Raw genomic sequence first — 15,869 nt, 5'->3', positions numbered from 1 at the left:
TCATTCAGTGTCTCCCCAATCTCTTCCGCCTCCACACGCAACTTCCCACTACTATCCTTGACTGGACCTATTCCTACCCTAGTCATTCTTTTATTCCTAACATACCTATAGAAAGCCTTAGGGTTTTCCCTAATCCTACCGACTAAGGACCTTTCATGTCCCCTCCTTGCTGCACTTAGCTCTCTCTTCAGGTCCTTCCTGGCTACCCTATAACTCTCAATCGCCCCAATTGAACCTTCACGTCTCATCTTGAGATAGGCCGCCCTCTTCCATTTAACAAGGGATTCCAATTCCTTATTAAACCACGGCTCCCTCGCACGACCCTTTCCTCCCTGCCTGACAGGTACATAATTATCAAGGACACTCAATAGTTGCTCCTTGAACAAGCTCCAGTTATCTGCTCAAACTTTCATATTGAGAACTGTTACCAACTAGTTTCTTTGCACTGCCTGGGAAACTAGCAAACCGCATATGAGTAAGGTGACATTGGGTAATAAAAATGTGAATATGTGTAAATGGGCCTCTCACTGCTCATTAGTAAGATTCTTGTCTTCTATTAAAACTTTAAAGTGGAAATTCTGACTTTTCTTTCCTCACATCGAGAATCTCATTTTTCTGTTTTCACCATATTTTACCAACTGACCTGTCAATGTCCATGTCATTCAAGGGCTGGAAAGATTCTGCCCATTGTTTCTTTGAAGTTGACTTCATAATCTACTCTTTGATTTTGTGCTACGTATAATACAAAATTTCAGCATCACATAATTTAGTGACATTAAATTACACCAACTGCTACCAAAATGTTAATCTCCTCAGATTTTAAATCAAAATGCCTAGAATGAGAGATTGAGTGAGCAAAATTTCCAGGCTCTACACTTTTCACTTTTATTGAGATATAAATTACATCACTGCAGAGTCTTGTCTGATCAGAAAATAGTCTTCTAAGTTGAAAATGGCATTTTAAATCAATTGCACCTTTAATAAATCATATAATTAATGTAAAAAATATCACTATTTGTGAAGAGTAAAATCTGCCAATCCAACACACAACCTCACATCAATGTAGCTAAATATAATTTATTATGCTTCCACACAAAACATCATTTGACCTACACTGTGACCACTATAGTAATTAATGTGCATTTTTCCACGTAGTGTCAGCATTCACATTATTCCACAAAATACAAACTGGCCCAAAATCATTTGGCTGTAAAGTTCTACTCATTCTATCATTCTTTAGTCTTCAAATATGTCTATTTTTAATATATTGTACCACAAATATAAGTCCTTTAAAAATAATAGTAACATTGTGCAGACTATATACTAAGTCCTTGGTACAATCAGGGAACTTTATGAAAAGAATTTTGAATGAACAGAAAACATTCAGTTGAACCCATTTAGCATTTTGCGACAGATATTAATAATTAAATACATTGAAACCAACTAAACTATTTGACATTATATAGTTTCAACTATCAATGTAACCATTGTATGATATATACTTAATGAAAAAAATTAATATTTAAAAAAGATGCCAATACACCAGCGTACTGGGAAAAAATAAAATTAGAGTAAAAAGTGCAGTTTGTCCTCAAGGCTAGCACAATTCTCTCACTCTCTCTCTGCCTGTTTTTCATAAAGCTTGGCAGATTTTTTCTTGCAAAACAAAACCTAAAATCTTGTTGATACAATTATTTGCCCCAAAAACATTATATTTCAAATTTATGTTGCAGAAATAAAATATTTTTTGATTTGTAGCAGAATAATCAATAGTCATACATATATAGCAATTACATAAATATGTCAACATTACTTTGATACAAGAGAAATTAAAATTGCGTGATAAGTACTGCTTCATTTTCTTATATGCAACAATTAGATTATAATGAATACTTGATTGTTGGAAGATTGGATATGCTCAGAGAAGGTTAGAGGTTTATGCAGATAATTTGAGATCAACACTACACTGGAAACTTGTAAAAACTCTCTCAAAACTTTGGTGTCAATGGATTCATTAGTTCTTATGCACTTTGGCATCATAATTAGTTTGTTAACCAAAGTATATTAAATTTACAATTCACATTTACTGCAGGAATACAACAATAATTTAGATGTTTATACATGTTTACCTGCACATATTGAAATAGATACCTACAACAAAATACTCTACAATAAAGCAAGTGAAAATGTGTTTGGATATTTGAGTGCTTTGAGTTTTAGTGACATTTAACTAAAAATGATCACCAGCCATCCTAAGAAGTCAAGGAAAGTTAAAAGTCTACAAAATTCAGTTTACAATGTAATCAATTAAATTATTTGATTGCAAAAAAAGGGAGATTTAGTTTGGAAAAGCAACAGAGTTCTGCCTGAAAGAAAAACAGTCCAGCTCGGTTCAAATTACAGATGTAAAAATGCAGAGTTTGTGCAGCTGTGATAATGTGACAGCCTTTCTCCATCCAATGTAACATTTTTCAGGGAAATAAACATAAATCAATGGAATAAACCCTCCATTGGTCATACTGTTATGATAAAACCCATATCCAGTATTTGGGATTTTATACAGGGAGTCTTGAAATACTTATGCCATAGCTTTTTAAAATATATATGCACATCTATATACACTTAACTTCAATCAATCATCTTTTCCATTTTCAACACTGCAAAATCAATTGTTTCAATAACTACGGATAATAAGGTGAGTATTTATTTAATTAAAATGAACAGATATTGATGCAGACTACAATCCTGTACTCCATACCATAAAAAGGCATATATTCTGCAGATACAGATACTCCACCACCTCTGACTGTCTGACATCTGTTTAGGTGTGTTGGAATATAGTATTCTTAGTTTGTGACATTTTGTTCACCATGGATACCATGGAGATGTTCTAGTCTTGCTAGCAGTTATCAAAGAAAGACAACATAATTTGCAGGGATCAGTCCTGTTTTCCCTTCATATGTTCCTTGTAGCCAACCTGGTTCCACTGATGCATGTACTAGAACAAATAGAATGAGACGGATTACTGCATTTTAACTTTAAATCTTTATTGCTATTAAATCCACGATGTGCAGAAAACAATTTAAGCATTTTCCAAAATAGAATGTGTAAACCAATAGCTGGAGTTTTAAAATTGTTTTTAAATTAGTAGCTAGACCAGCACTTGTGGTGGTGAGCTTCCTGCTTGAACCACTGCAGGCTATGTGATGTAAGTGAATTTGTAGTCCTGTCAGGAAGTTAGTTCCAGATCTGCAGAAAGTGCTGTGGTGGTATGAGGAGGGATTGGGACTGGACCAGTGTTCCAGAGAGAATGGTGCCTGTGGAGGCTGACAAGAGAGGGAAGATGAACATATGCATGGTGGTGGCAGCCTGTTGGACAATGACCCTTTGGCCTTGGATGATGATGTGAGGTAAAGGAAGGACCAGGGGAACCCTATTGATGTTGTGGGAGGGAAGAGAGGGGCTGAGGGCAGAAGTGCAGGAGATGTGTCAGACCCGGCTGAGGGCTCTGTCAACTACAGTGCTGGGGAATCCTCAGTTGAGGAAAAATGTTGACTTTTCAGAGGCCCCCTTGCAGAAGCTGGAATCATTTGAACAGAAGCAACAAAGACAGAGGAACAAGGGGAATGGAATGGTGTCTTTACAGGAAGTGGGGTCTGATGAAGCATAGTCTTCAGGTAATTATGGGAGTCAGTAGGTTTATAGTGTATTTTCCAGATAACTAGCCCAGTGTCATTAAAAAAGTTACTGTCTCCTAGTCTCATTTTCTTCACAGTTTCTGGGTCAAAATGTTGGGCCTTCTGAGGGAACCGGACTCAGTGTATCTACATCATACTTACAGCAACCAGTTGAAGAAAATGGCTTGTCACCACCTCACCAATTACAATTCAGGATGGGGAATAAATGTTGGCCTAGCAAGTGATGTTAATATTTGAAGAATGAACAAAATTGTCTAACCATATAGGCAAATACTTTATTTAATCTGCTCACAATTCTCTACATTACAGTGTTACATTTGTACTTTTTAAAATCTAAGTGGGCACTTTTACAAATAGAGGGTACTTTGTAAGCACATAGCTGAAGTATCAATAATTTCTTCATCAACTTCCTCTAAAGCCATCAGGCATTAGAGATTTTTCACCAGTCTTTCATCAATTCCTGATGAAGGGCTTTTGCCTGAAACATCAATTTTCCTGCTCCTTGGATGCTGCCTGACCTGCTGTGCTTTTCCAGCACCACTCTAATTTTGATAAGAACATTACTGCAGATGTTTCTCAGGTTAGTTTTTTTTTAAATCTATCTGTTCTGATGTGTTATGATATTGGAACAAATGGGACATGAACCCTTGCCTTGTGGTCCAGAGGTAAGGAAGACTCATACCCTTCCTCAGGGTAGATATTTTTTAATCAACCTATTCAGAGATGTTATTACAAAGCCTCTCCACCATCCACAAGACACAAGTCAGGAGTGTGGTAGAATACTCCCTACTTGCCTGGATGAGTGCAGCTCCAGCATCAATCAAGAAGCTTGAGACCATCCAGGACAACGCAGCCTGTTTGACTGGTACTGCATCCACAAGCATCCACTCCCTCCATCAGTGACACTCATTAGTAGTAGTGTGTACTATCTACAAGATGCACTGTTAAAATTTGCTAAAGATCTTTGAATAACACCTTCCAAATCAAAACCCACAACCACTTCCATCTAGAAGGACAAGGGTAGCAGATACATGGGAACACCACCCCCTGCAAGGTCCCCTCAGAGCCCCTCACCATCCTGACATGCAAATATATTGCTGTTCTTTCAAAATTCTGGAATTCCCTTCCTCATGACATTGTAGGTCAACCTACAGCAGGTGGGTCTACCTACAGCAGGTGGGCTGCAGCAGTTGAAGAAGGCAGCTCACCCCCATTTTCTCAAGGGCAACTAGGGACAAGCAACAAAAGCTGGCCAGTCATGTCGCATGAATGAAAAAAAAACACGTTTGGAGTAGGTGCAACTTGAACTTGGGTCTTCTACTTCAGAGATCAGGCTGGAAGGTGTTTGTGAAGTTGGTGAACTGTTCAATCTCCTTGTGGAAGCATGAGGTGGTGCCAATACAGCCATTAATGTAGCGGAGGGAAAGGTGGGGGATGGTGTCAGTGTAACTGAGGAAGATGGACTTGAGGATGGATACACTGACATTGGAAAGAATGGAGAGAAGGTTCACTCAGCTTATTCTGGAGCTTAGCAGGTTGGATTATGAGGAGAGACTATGTAGACGGGGTAGAGGATTGGTTAATCAACAGGAAGCAAGGAGTGGGGATAAATGAGTACTATTAGAACATAGAAAAGTACAGCACAGAACAGGCCCTTTAGCCCACGATGTTGTGCCAAGGTTTAATCCTCATGTAAAATGTAATAACCTGCGCACCCCTCACCTCACTGCTATCCATGTGCATGTCCAGCAGTCACTTAAATGTCCCCAATGACTCTGCTTCCACCACTATCGCTGGCTCCGCATTCCATGTTTTCACAACTCTCTGCATAAAAGACCTACCTCTGGCGGTTCCTTTATACCTTTCTCCTAATGTCTTACAACTGTGACCCCTCGTACCAGTCAATCCTGCCCTGGGGAAATGTCTCTGGCTATTGACTCTATCCATGCCTCTCATTATCTTGTATATCTTGATCAGGTCTCCTCTCTTCCTCCTTCTCTCCAGAGGGAAAAGTCCAAGCTTATTCAACCTTTCTTCATAAGGCAAGCCCTCCAGTCCAGGCAGCATCCTGGTAAACCTTCTTTGCACCCTCTCCAAAGCCTCTGTATCTTTCCTATAGTAGGGCAACCAGAACTGATCACAATATTCCCAGTGTGGTCTCACCAGGGACTTGTAGAGCTGTAGCAAAACCTCGCAGCTCTTAAACTCGATCCTCTTATTAATGAAACCCAAAACACCATATGCTTTCATAACAAACCTACCCACTTGGGTGGCAACTTTGAGGGATCTATGTACTTGCACACCCAGATCCCTCTGTTCCTCCACCCTGCCAAGAATCCTGTCTTTAAATCTATATTCAGCATTCAAGTTCGACCTTCCAAAATGCATCACTTCACATTTATCCAGGTTAAACTCTATCTGCTATTTCTCAGCCCAGCTCTCCATCCTGTCGCGCTGTAGCCTGCAATAGCCCTCGATACTATCAAAGGCACCTCCAACCTTTGTGTCATCTGCAAATTTACTAACCCACCCCTCAACCTCTCATCCAAGTCATTTATAAAAACTACAACGAGCAGAGGCCCAAGAACAGAGCCCTATGAGACCCTACTCAACACTGACCTCCAGGCAGAATACTTTCCATCTACAAGCACTCTGCCTTCTGTCAGCCAACCAATTCTGAATCCAGATAGCCAAATCTCCCTGTATCTCATACTTCCTGACTTTATGAATGAGTCTACCATGGGAAACCTTATCAAATGTCTCGCTGAAGCCATATACACCACATCCACTGCTCGACCTTCGTTGACCTGTCTTGTCACCTTCTCAAAGAACTCAATAAGATTTGTGAGGCATGACCTGCCCCTCACAAAGCCATGCTGACTGTCTTTAATCATGCTATGTTTTGCCAAATAGTCATAAATCCTATCCCTCAGAAATTTTCCAAAACTTTGCTGACCACAGACTGTAATTGCCAGGGATTTCCCTATTCCCCTTCTTGAAAAGAGGAACAACATTCGCCTCCTTCCAATCCTCCAGTACAACTCCTGTGGAGAGTGAGGAGGCAAATATTCTCACCAGCGGTTTAGCAATCTCCTTTCTCGCTTCCCGGAGTGAGAAATCTGGTCTGGCCCTGGGGACTTATCAATCTTAATATTTGCCAAAATTTCCAACACATCAACAAGACTGTATCCCAGCTCCTCAAAGTTCTCATACACAAGGTCCCTTTTCTTAGTGAAAACCGAAGCAAAAAACTCATTTAAGGCTTCCCCTATCTGCTCAGACTCCACGCACAAGTTCCCTCCACTATCCCTGACCAGCCCTACCTTCGCCCTGATCATTGTCTTATTCCTCACATATGAGTAAAATGCCTTTCGGTTCTCCCTAATCCTTCTTGCCAAGCCTTTATCGTGCCCCCTCCTGGCTCTCCTCAGTCCCTTTCTCAGCTCCTTTCTAGTAAGCCTGTAATCATCTAAAGCCGTGCTAGATCCTTGCTTCCTCCACCTTACAAAAGCTGCCTTCTTCCTTTTGATGAGAAGTTCCTCTGTTCTCGTCATCCAAGGTTCCTTAATCTTACCCCTTCTCACCTGTCTCACAGGAACAAATTTGTGCATCACTCGCAACAACTGCTCCTTAAACAGTCTCCACATGTCTGCTGTGCCCTGTCTGTGGAACAATTGCTCCCAGTCTGTACTTCCCAACTCCTGTTTGATAGTGTCATAATTTCCTTTTCCCCAATTAAATGTCTTCCCTTGGTAACTGCTCCTTTCACTCTCCAAGGCTATGGTAAATGTGAGGCAGTTGTGATCGCGAGATCTGACACCTATCCTGGCTCGTTGCCGAGCACCAAATCCAAAATGGCCTCTCCCTTCGTCGGCCTATGTACATACTGAGTAAGGAAACCCTCCTGAACACACCTGACAAAAACGGCTCCATCCAAACCATCTGCTCTAAGGAGGTTCCAGTCAATATTGGGAAGGTTGAAGTCACCCATAACAACAACCCTGCTACATCTGCATTTTTCCAGAATCTGCCCGCCTATGAGATCTTCAATCTCTCTACTGCTATTAGGTGGTCTGTAGAAAACCCCCAATGAGGTGGCTGTTCCCTTGCTGTTCCTAACTTCCACCCATACTGACTCAGTAGACAAACCTTCCTCAACAACCTTCCTTTCTGTAGCTGTGATACACTCTCTGATTAGCAATCCTACACCCCCTCCTCTTTTTCCACCCTCCCTGTTCTTTTTAAACATTCTAAACCCTGGAACATCAAGCAACCATTCTTGCCCCTGTGAAACCCATGTCTCCGTTATAGCCACAACATCATAGTCCCAAGTACTGCTCTATGCTCTAAGTTCGTCACTCTAATTTCTGACACTCCTTGCATTAAAGCAGACACACTTTAACCGATCCCTTTGTTTTATCGCATGAAAAACCTTCCCGATAGGTTCACTACATCCTGTCACTGCCCCATCTACAACTGCCGCCCTCTCAGATATGTAGTTCTGGTTCCCAAACCCCCTGCCAAACTAGTTTAAACCCTCCCAAATCACATGAGTAAATCTCCCACCCAGGACATTTGTGCCCCTCCAGTTCAGGTGCAAGCTGTCCTTCATGTACAGGTCCCACCTTCCCCAGTAGGTATCCCAATGGTCTAGGTATCTGAAGCCCTCCCTCCTGCACCAGCCTCACAGCCACATGTTAAGCTGCATTCGCTGGCTGTTCCTCATCTCACTATCTCGTGGCACCGGTAGCAATCCTGAGATCACTACTCTACTCGTCCTGCTCTTCAGCTTCCAGCCTAGCTCTCTGTAGTCACTTTTCAGATCCTCAATCCCTTTCCTGGCTATATCATTGGTGCCAATATGTACCACGATTTCTTGCTGCTCACCCTCCCCCTTCAGATTCCTGTAAACCCGATCGGCGACATCTCACCCACTTAAAAACTTCCCGGCAGTCCTTCGCTCCTTCCTCACACCTCTCGGCAAAATTCTGGGTGGTAATCAGGGACTAGTGGTGTGTCCTTAGGGATCATGAGTTGGGACCATAATTAGTCACAATTTACATCGAAGATTTAGAGCTGGGGACCATGTGTAGTGTATCAAAGTTTACAGATGTCACTAAGATGAGTGGTAGAGCAAAGTATGCAGAGGACTGTGAAACTTTGCAAAGCGACATAGATAGTTTAAGTGAGTGGGCAAAGGTCCTGCAGATGGAGTATAATGTTGATGTGAAGTCATCCATTTTGTTAGGAATAACAGCAAAAAGGATTATTACTTGAATGGTAAAAGGTTGCAGCATGCTGCTGAGCATAGGGACCTGGGTGTCCTTGTGCATGAATCACAGAGGGTTGGTCTGCAGGCACAACAGGTAATTAAGAAGGCAAATGCAATTTTGTCCTTCATTGCTAAAGGGATTGAGTTTAAAAGCAGGGAGGTTATGTTGTAGCTGTACAAGGTGCTGGTGAGTCCACTCCTGAAGTACTGCATGCAATTTTGGTCTCCTTACTTGAGAAAGGATGTACTGGCACTGGAGGGGGTGCATAGGAGGCTCACTGGGTTGATTCCGGAGTTGAGGTGCTTGGCTTATGAGGAGAGACTGAATAGACGAGGATTAAATTCACTGGAATTCAGAAGAATGAGGGGGGATCTTGTAGAAACATATAGAATTATGAAGGGGATAGATAAGATAGAAGTAGAGAGGATGGTTCCACTGGCAGGTGAAACTAGGACAAGAGGGCACAGCCTCAAGATTAGAGGGAGCAGATTTAGGACTGAACTGAGAAGGAACTTCTTCACCCAGAGGGTTGTAAATCTGTGGAATTCCCTGCCCAGTGAAGTATTTGATGCTACTTCAGTAAACGTTTTTAAAGCTAAGATAGATTTTTTTTTAAACAATAAAGGAATTAAGGGATATGATGAGTGGGTGGGTAAGTGGAGCTGAGGCCATGATCAGCCATGATCTTATTGAATAACGGAGCAGGCTCGAAGGGCCAGATGGCCTACTCCAGCTCCTCATTCTTATATTTTAATACATTTAGAAAAAATGTGCTCTCATTTATTCTTTCACTGGACGTGGCTATTACTGTCTAAGTCAGCAATTCATTGTTAGAATCATGGAATCCCGACTGTGTGGAAACAGGCCCTTCGGCCCAACAGGTCCACACCGAAGAGCAACCCCCCAGACCCATTCCCCTACCCTAATTAACCCTTTAACCCCTAACTAATGCCCCTAATCTAGACATCCCTGAACACTATGGACCATTTAACATGGCCAATTCACCTAACCTGCACATCTTTGGATTGTGGGAGGAAACCAAAGCTCCCGGAGGAAACCCATGCAGACTCACGGAGAATGTGCAAACTCTGCAGTCTGCACCGTCTGTTCATCTCTAGTTGCCCTAAAGAAGGTTGTGGTAAACCAGTTTCTTGAACAACTGTAGGAGCCATTGGGAAGTACTGACCATAATACAATAAGCTTCAATCTGCAATTTGAGAGGGAGAGGGTACAATCGGAAGTGACAATATTTCAGTTGAATAAAGGGAAGTATGGAGCTATGAGGGAGGAACTGGCCAAAGTTCAGTGGTGCAATACCTTAGCAGGGATAACAGTGGAGGAACAATGGCGGATATTTCTGTGTATAATGCAGAAGATGCAGGATCAGTTCATTCCTAAAAGGAAGAAAGATCCCAGGAGGAGGCATGGGTGGCCGTGGCTGACGAGGGAAGTTTAGAAATATATAAAGTTAAAAGAGAAAAAGTATAACATAGCAAAGATAAGTGGGAAAACGGAGGACTGGGAAGCTTTTAAAGAACAATAGAGGATTACTAAGAAGGAAATACGCAGAGAAAAAAATGAGGTACGAAGGTAAACTGGCCAAAAATATAAAGGAGGATAGTAAAAGCTTTTTTAGGTACGTGAAAAGCAAAAAAATGGTTAGGACTAAAATTGGGCCCTTGAAGACAGAAACAGGGGAATATATTACGGAGAACAAAGAAATGGCAGAAAAATTGAATTGGTACTTCAGATCTGTGTTCACTGGGGAAGACACAAGCAATCTCCCTGAGGTAACAGTGGCTGATGGACCTGCACTTAAGGGAATTTATATTTGCCAGGAATTGGTGTTGGAGAGACTGTTAGGTCTGAAGGTTGATAAGTCCCCGGGGCCTGATGGTCTACATCCCAGGGTACTGAAGGAGGTGGCTCGAGAAATCGTGGATGCGTTGGTGATTATTTTCCAGAGTTCGATAGATTCGGGATCAGTTCCTGCGGATTGGAGAGTGGCTAATGTTGTACCACCTTTTAAGAAAGGTGGGAGAGAGAAAGCAGGAAATTATAGACCAGTTAGTCTGACTTCAGTGGTGAGAAAGATGCTGGAGTCTATTATAAAGGATGAAATTACAACACATCTGGATAGTAGTAACAAGATAGGACAGAGTCAGCATGGATTTATGAAGAGGAAATCATGCTTGACTAATCTTCTGGAATTTTTGAGGATGTAACTCTGAAGATGGATGGGGGAGATCCAGTAGATGTGGTGTACCTGGGCTTTCAGAAAGCTTTTGATAAAGTCCCACATAGGAGGTTAGTGAGCAAAATTAGGGCGCATGGTATTGGGGGCAAAGTACTAACTTGGATTGAAAGTTGGTCGGCTGATAGGAAACAAAGAGTAGTGATAAACGGCTCCATTTCGGAATGGCAGGCAGTGACCAGTGGGGTACCGCAGGGATCAGTACTAGGACTGCAGCTTTTTACAATATATGTTAATGATATAGAAGATGGTATTAGCAATAACATTAGCAAATTTGCTGATGATACTAAGCTGGGTGGCAGGGTGAAATGTGAGGAGGATGTTAGGAGATTACAGGGTGCCCAGACAAGTTAGATGAGTGGTCAGATACATGGCAAATGCAGTTTAATGTGGATAAATGTATGGTTATCCACTTTGGTGGCAAGAACAGGAAGGCAGATTACTACCTCAATGGAATCAATTTAGGTAAAGGGGCAGTACAGAGAGATCTGGGTGGTCTTGTACACCAGTCAATGAAGGTAAGCATGCAGGTACAGCAGGTAGTGAAGAAGGCTAATAGCATGCTGGCCTTCATAACAAGAGGGATTGAGTATAGAAGCAAAGAGGTTCTTCTGCAGCTGTACAGGGCCCTGGTGAGACTACACCTGGAGTATTGTGTGCAGTTCTGATCTCCAAATTTGAGGAAAGACATTCTGGCTATTGAGGGAGTGCAGCCTAGGTTCACGAGGTCAATTCCTGGAATGGTGGGACTATCTTACGCTGAAAGATTGGAGCGACTGGGCTTGTATACCCTTGAGTTTAGAAGACTGAGAGGGGATCTGATTGAGACAGATAAGATTATTAAAGGTTTGGACACTCTGGCGGCAGGAAACATGTTTCAATACGGGATAGACCATTTAGGACAGAGATGAGGAGAAACTTCTTCACCCAGAGAGTGGTGGCTGTGTGGAATGCTCTGCCCCAGAGGGCAGTGGAGGCCCAGTCGCTGGATTCATTTAAGAAAGAGTTGGATAGAGCTCTCAAGGATAGTGGAATCAAGGGTCATGGAGATAAGGCAGGAACAAGATACTGATTGAGGATGATCAGCCATGATCATATTGAATGTTGGTGCAGGCTCGAAGGGCAGAATGGCCTACCCCTGCACCTATTGTCTATTGTCCTTGTGTTTTAGCTGAACCCATAAGGCTGCTGGGAGGGGAGTTCTAGGATTTTGACTGAAGCAAGGGTGATATAGTTACAAGTCAAGATGCTGTGCAGCTTAGAACTTGGAAGTGGTTGTGGTGGTGCTTCCCTTGATCTGGTGTCCTTGTCCCTCTAAGTCATAGAGATTGTAGGCATGGAAGGTGCTGCTGCAGGAGACTTGGGGAGTTGCTGAAGTACATCTTCAAGATGGTACACCTTACTAAATTGTGTATGGTTATTGGAAGGAGTCAGTGTTTAATTTTTGATGCCAATCAGGTGGTCTGCCTTGATTTGTGTTGAGCTCCTTGAGTGTTGGAGTTACACTTGTGGCATAATGTGAATAATGCGATTGGTTACTCCCTTTAAAACAACATCAAAGTTCAGTGTGATTTTCTCTCCTTTCTGACCTGTTGGATGCTTCCAACATTTTTCATTTCTACTTCAGATTTCCAGCAAGTTGTATTTTTGCTTTTGTCTTGTCAATATAAAAGCTGCTTTACAATGATTTTTTAATATTGTGTTGTCTACACCCCAAGGGATAAAAACAATCAGAAAGAAAAGAAATAAATTGTTGAGACAATGAAAGGCACTAGAGTTAGTCATCACCATGTCCTATGGGAAGTACAGTGATCTGGATCTGGTGTGGGATTTAATAACCTTTAATCTAAGTGCTACCAAGGGCATCTGGAATCATTTCAATCTGCTCACAAGAATGTTCCTCATACAAAAATAAATCCTTTTATCCAACATGTTATAAGCTATAGTGAGAGGATGAATAGACGGGGGCTGTTTTCCCTGGAGCACCGGAGGCTGAGGGGTGACCTTATAGAGGTTTATAAAATCATGAGGGGCATAGAAAGGGTAAACAGACAAGGTCTTTTCCCTAGGGCGGTGGAGTCCAGAACTTGAGGGCATTGGTTTAGGGTGAGAAGGGAAAGACTTAAAAAGGACCTAAGGGGTAACTTTCTCGTGCAAAGGATGATGCGTGTATGGAATGAGTTGCCAGAAGGAGTGGTGGAGGCTGATACAATTACAACCTTTAAAAGGCACCTGGTTGGGTATATGAATCGGAAGGGTTTAGTGGGATATGGACCAAGTGCTGGTAAATGGGACTAGATTTATTTAGGATATCTGGTCGGCATGGATGAGTTGGACCGAAGAGTCTGTGTTCGTGCTGTATGGCTCTATGACTTTACGACTGTATAATGGGAGAGGCTGGTGAACTCTGAATTCTGCATTTTCATTGATCAGAAAGCTACTGATACGGTCCAATCAAAGAATGATAGAATGATCTTGCTGTGATACAAGTGGTGAGTGCTGCCAAGGAAACAAAATGCTTCATAATAGTGAGAGGATGAAGCTGGAGTGAGGGAAGATCACAGTTAACCAACTGCACTTCGTAATTAATAGCAATATTGAGAGTGAAACCGATAGGGAGCTCTGACCACATCACTCAGCAACAATTGATTGTGACAGCTTCTGAACGATGGGGCTTCTCTGATCAACAAACAAATCTGATACAGCAATTCCATAAAAATTATTTTTGAAGCACTGCTTAGAGTTGATATGACAGCTGGTGATATCTTTCAGTACAGAATTGAACTGAAGGCTGTGTTATGGCTGGAGGAATTAAATGTGGACATACTTTCAGTCTGTGCAGTATCACATTAATTAAAATGACTGTGTCATAATGTTGTGTACAGTTTAGAGCACGGTGTATGCTTTGAAAATTTATAATGAAAGCAAAGATAGTAGAAACAGGTTGTAAATGTCAGTCATTGGTTAGAAACAAGAGTTAGAATTGGGAAGTGGTGAAAAAGGCAGAAGAGAAGTTAACTAAAGCTGAACAAGAGACCAAAAATGGTAATTGTGCAAAGCAACAGAGAAACTGAGGCACTATAAAAGATATTAGCCCAGAAAAAAAATCTTGTATGTAGCACAGTTCACTTGATCAAGATTATTTATTAAAATGGAATTTCAATTCAATTTTCTGAGCCATTTCTAATTGGATTATGCAAACTTTTAATTATATATAAATTTTACATAAATATGAAACCATTCATAAATCAGAATGCATGACATGCATTTGAAAATATGACCTGTGCCTTCCAGATAAAGACAACTGTGAGGAAGAAACTTGCACAATTAATTATACAGTGCTTGAACTGCAATTGTTTTTTTTTATTTTAGCACAAGAACTCTAATATAGATTTGCTTAATACTCACCATTAGTGAATATTGCTCCCTGTGGGAAAGAAAGTTCATGACTGTGTTCGGCTTTACAAGCATACATAGCTTTGGCTTGACTGTTTCAAAGAAAAATATCGATCATAAAACGCATGCAGTGCATTACTAATAAGTAGAAAAATTTATTTTGTTACATTTTAACAAGATATATCCATGAGCCATTGTATACAACCTACAATATAAATATTTTTAATCTTCCTGAACAGTCGATGGTGCTTTTAATTTAAATGTAAACCTGTCATACAATCACAATTTTAAAAAAAAGTTTAGTTATCGAAATGTCAACTTGTTAACTGCAATTATGGCCTGGTTGCTATCTCAAGAAATTTTGTGTGTGCCTGCTGCTTTCTACTATGCACCGATTGTTCGTGAAGGTTTGATTAAATGAATAATCGAAAATAACTTTCAAACACTGAAACGCCACTGAAAAGATATGGCATGTCTCACAAAAAGTGTTAGCCATGAGGGCATGAGAATACAACATCTTTCCCTCTGAAAACAGTTAATTTTAAAGAAGTGTTTATTTAATTAATCAAAAGATACATAAACATATACATGTGCATAATCCAAACTGTTTTTCAATAATTTTTGCATTTGTGTTTGGGTAAGTTTGTTTTTTTCGAGGAGAAAGTGAGGTCTGCAGATGCTGGAGATCAAAGTTGAAACTTTATTGCTGGAACAGCACAGCAGGTCAGGCAGCATCCAGGGAACAGGAGATTCGACGTTTCGGGCACAGGCCCTTCTCGATTCCTGAAGAAGGGCCTGTGCCCGAAACGTCGAATCTCCTGTTCCCTGGATGCTGCCTGACCTGCTGTGCTGTTCCAGCAATAAAGTTTCAACTTAAGTTTGTTTTTTGTAATAAACCAATTAAGTTTTGCTCACAAAAGAAACTAAACTGACCTGCTTCATACTGAACCTGACAGTCTGAGACCCACATATTTAGCTACATTATTAAACTCATAGAACACAGAACATTACAGCGCAGTACAGGCCCTTCAGTCCTCGATGTTGCGCCGACCTGTGGAACCAATCTGAAGTCTTTCTAACCTACACTATTTCATTCTCATCCATATATTTATCCAATGACCATTGAAATGCCCTTAAAGTTGGCGAGTCTAGGACTGTTGCAGGCAGTGCATTCCACACCCCTACTACTCTGAGTAAAGAAACTACCTCTGACATTGTTCCTATATCTATGACCCCTCAATTTAAAGC

General features: G+C 41.2%; 1 protein-coding gene across 2 annotated transcripts in view; it reads right to left on the bottom strand.

Annotated features, from left to right (window-relative positions):
* Positions 1–1,063: 1,063 nt before the first annotated feature.
* arhgap42a (Rho GTPase activating protein 42a) overlaps positions 1,064–15,869 on the bottom strand; it is a 381,038-nt gene continuing 366,232 nt past the window's right edge. For both annotated transcript variants that reach the window (XM_043698407.2, XM_043698409.2), the window contains 2 exons: positions 14,634–14,713; positions 1,064–2,998 (listed from right to left, as the gene is read on the bottom strand). In XM_043698407.2, the coding sequence (XP_043554342.1) occupies positions 2,910–2,998; positions 14,634–14,713 (169 nt within the window). In that variant the 3' untranslated portion in view covers positions 1,064–2,909. The remainder of the gene's footprint in view (positions 2,999–14,633; positions 14,714–15,869) is intronic.

Source organism: Chiloscyllium plagiosum, unplaced genomic scaffold (genome assembly GCF_037043375.1).
Source record: "Chiloscyllium plagiosum isolate Xiang-an unplaced genomic scaffold, Cpla_swu_hap1 HiC_scaffold_6, whole genome shotgun sequence".
Taxonomy (NCBI): Eukaryota; Metazoa; Chordata; class Chondrichthyes; order Orectolobiformes; family Hemiscylliidae; genus Chiloscyllium; species Chiloscyllium plagiosum.
Note: the sequence above shows the minus strand (reverse complement) of the source record. Positions and strands in the feature narration are given on the sequence as shown.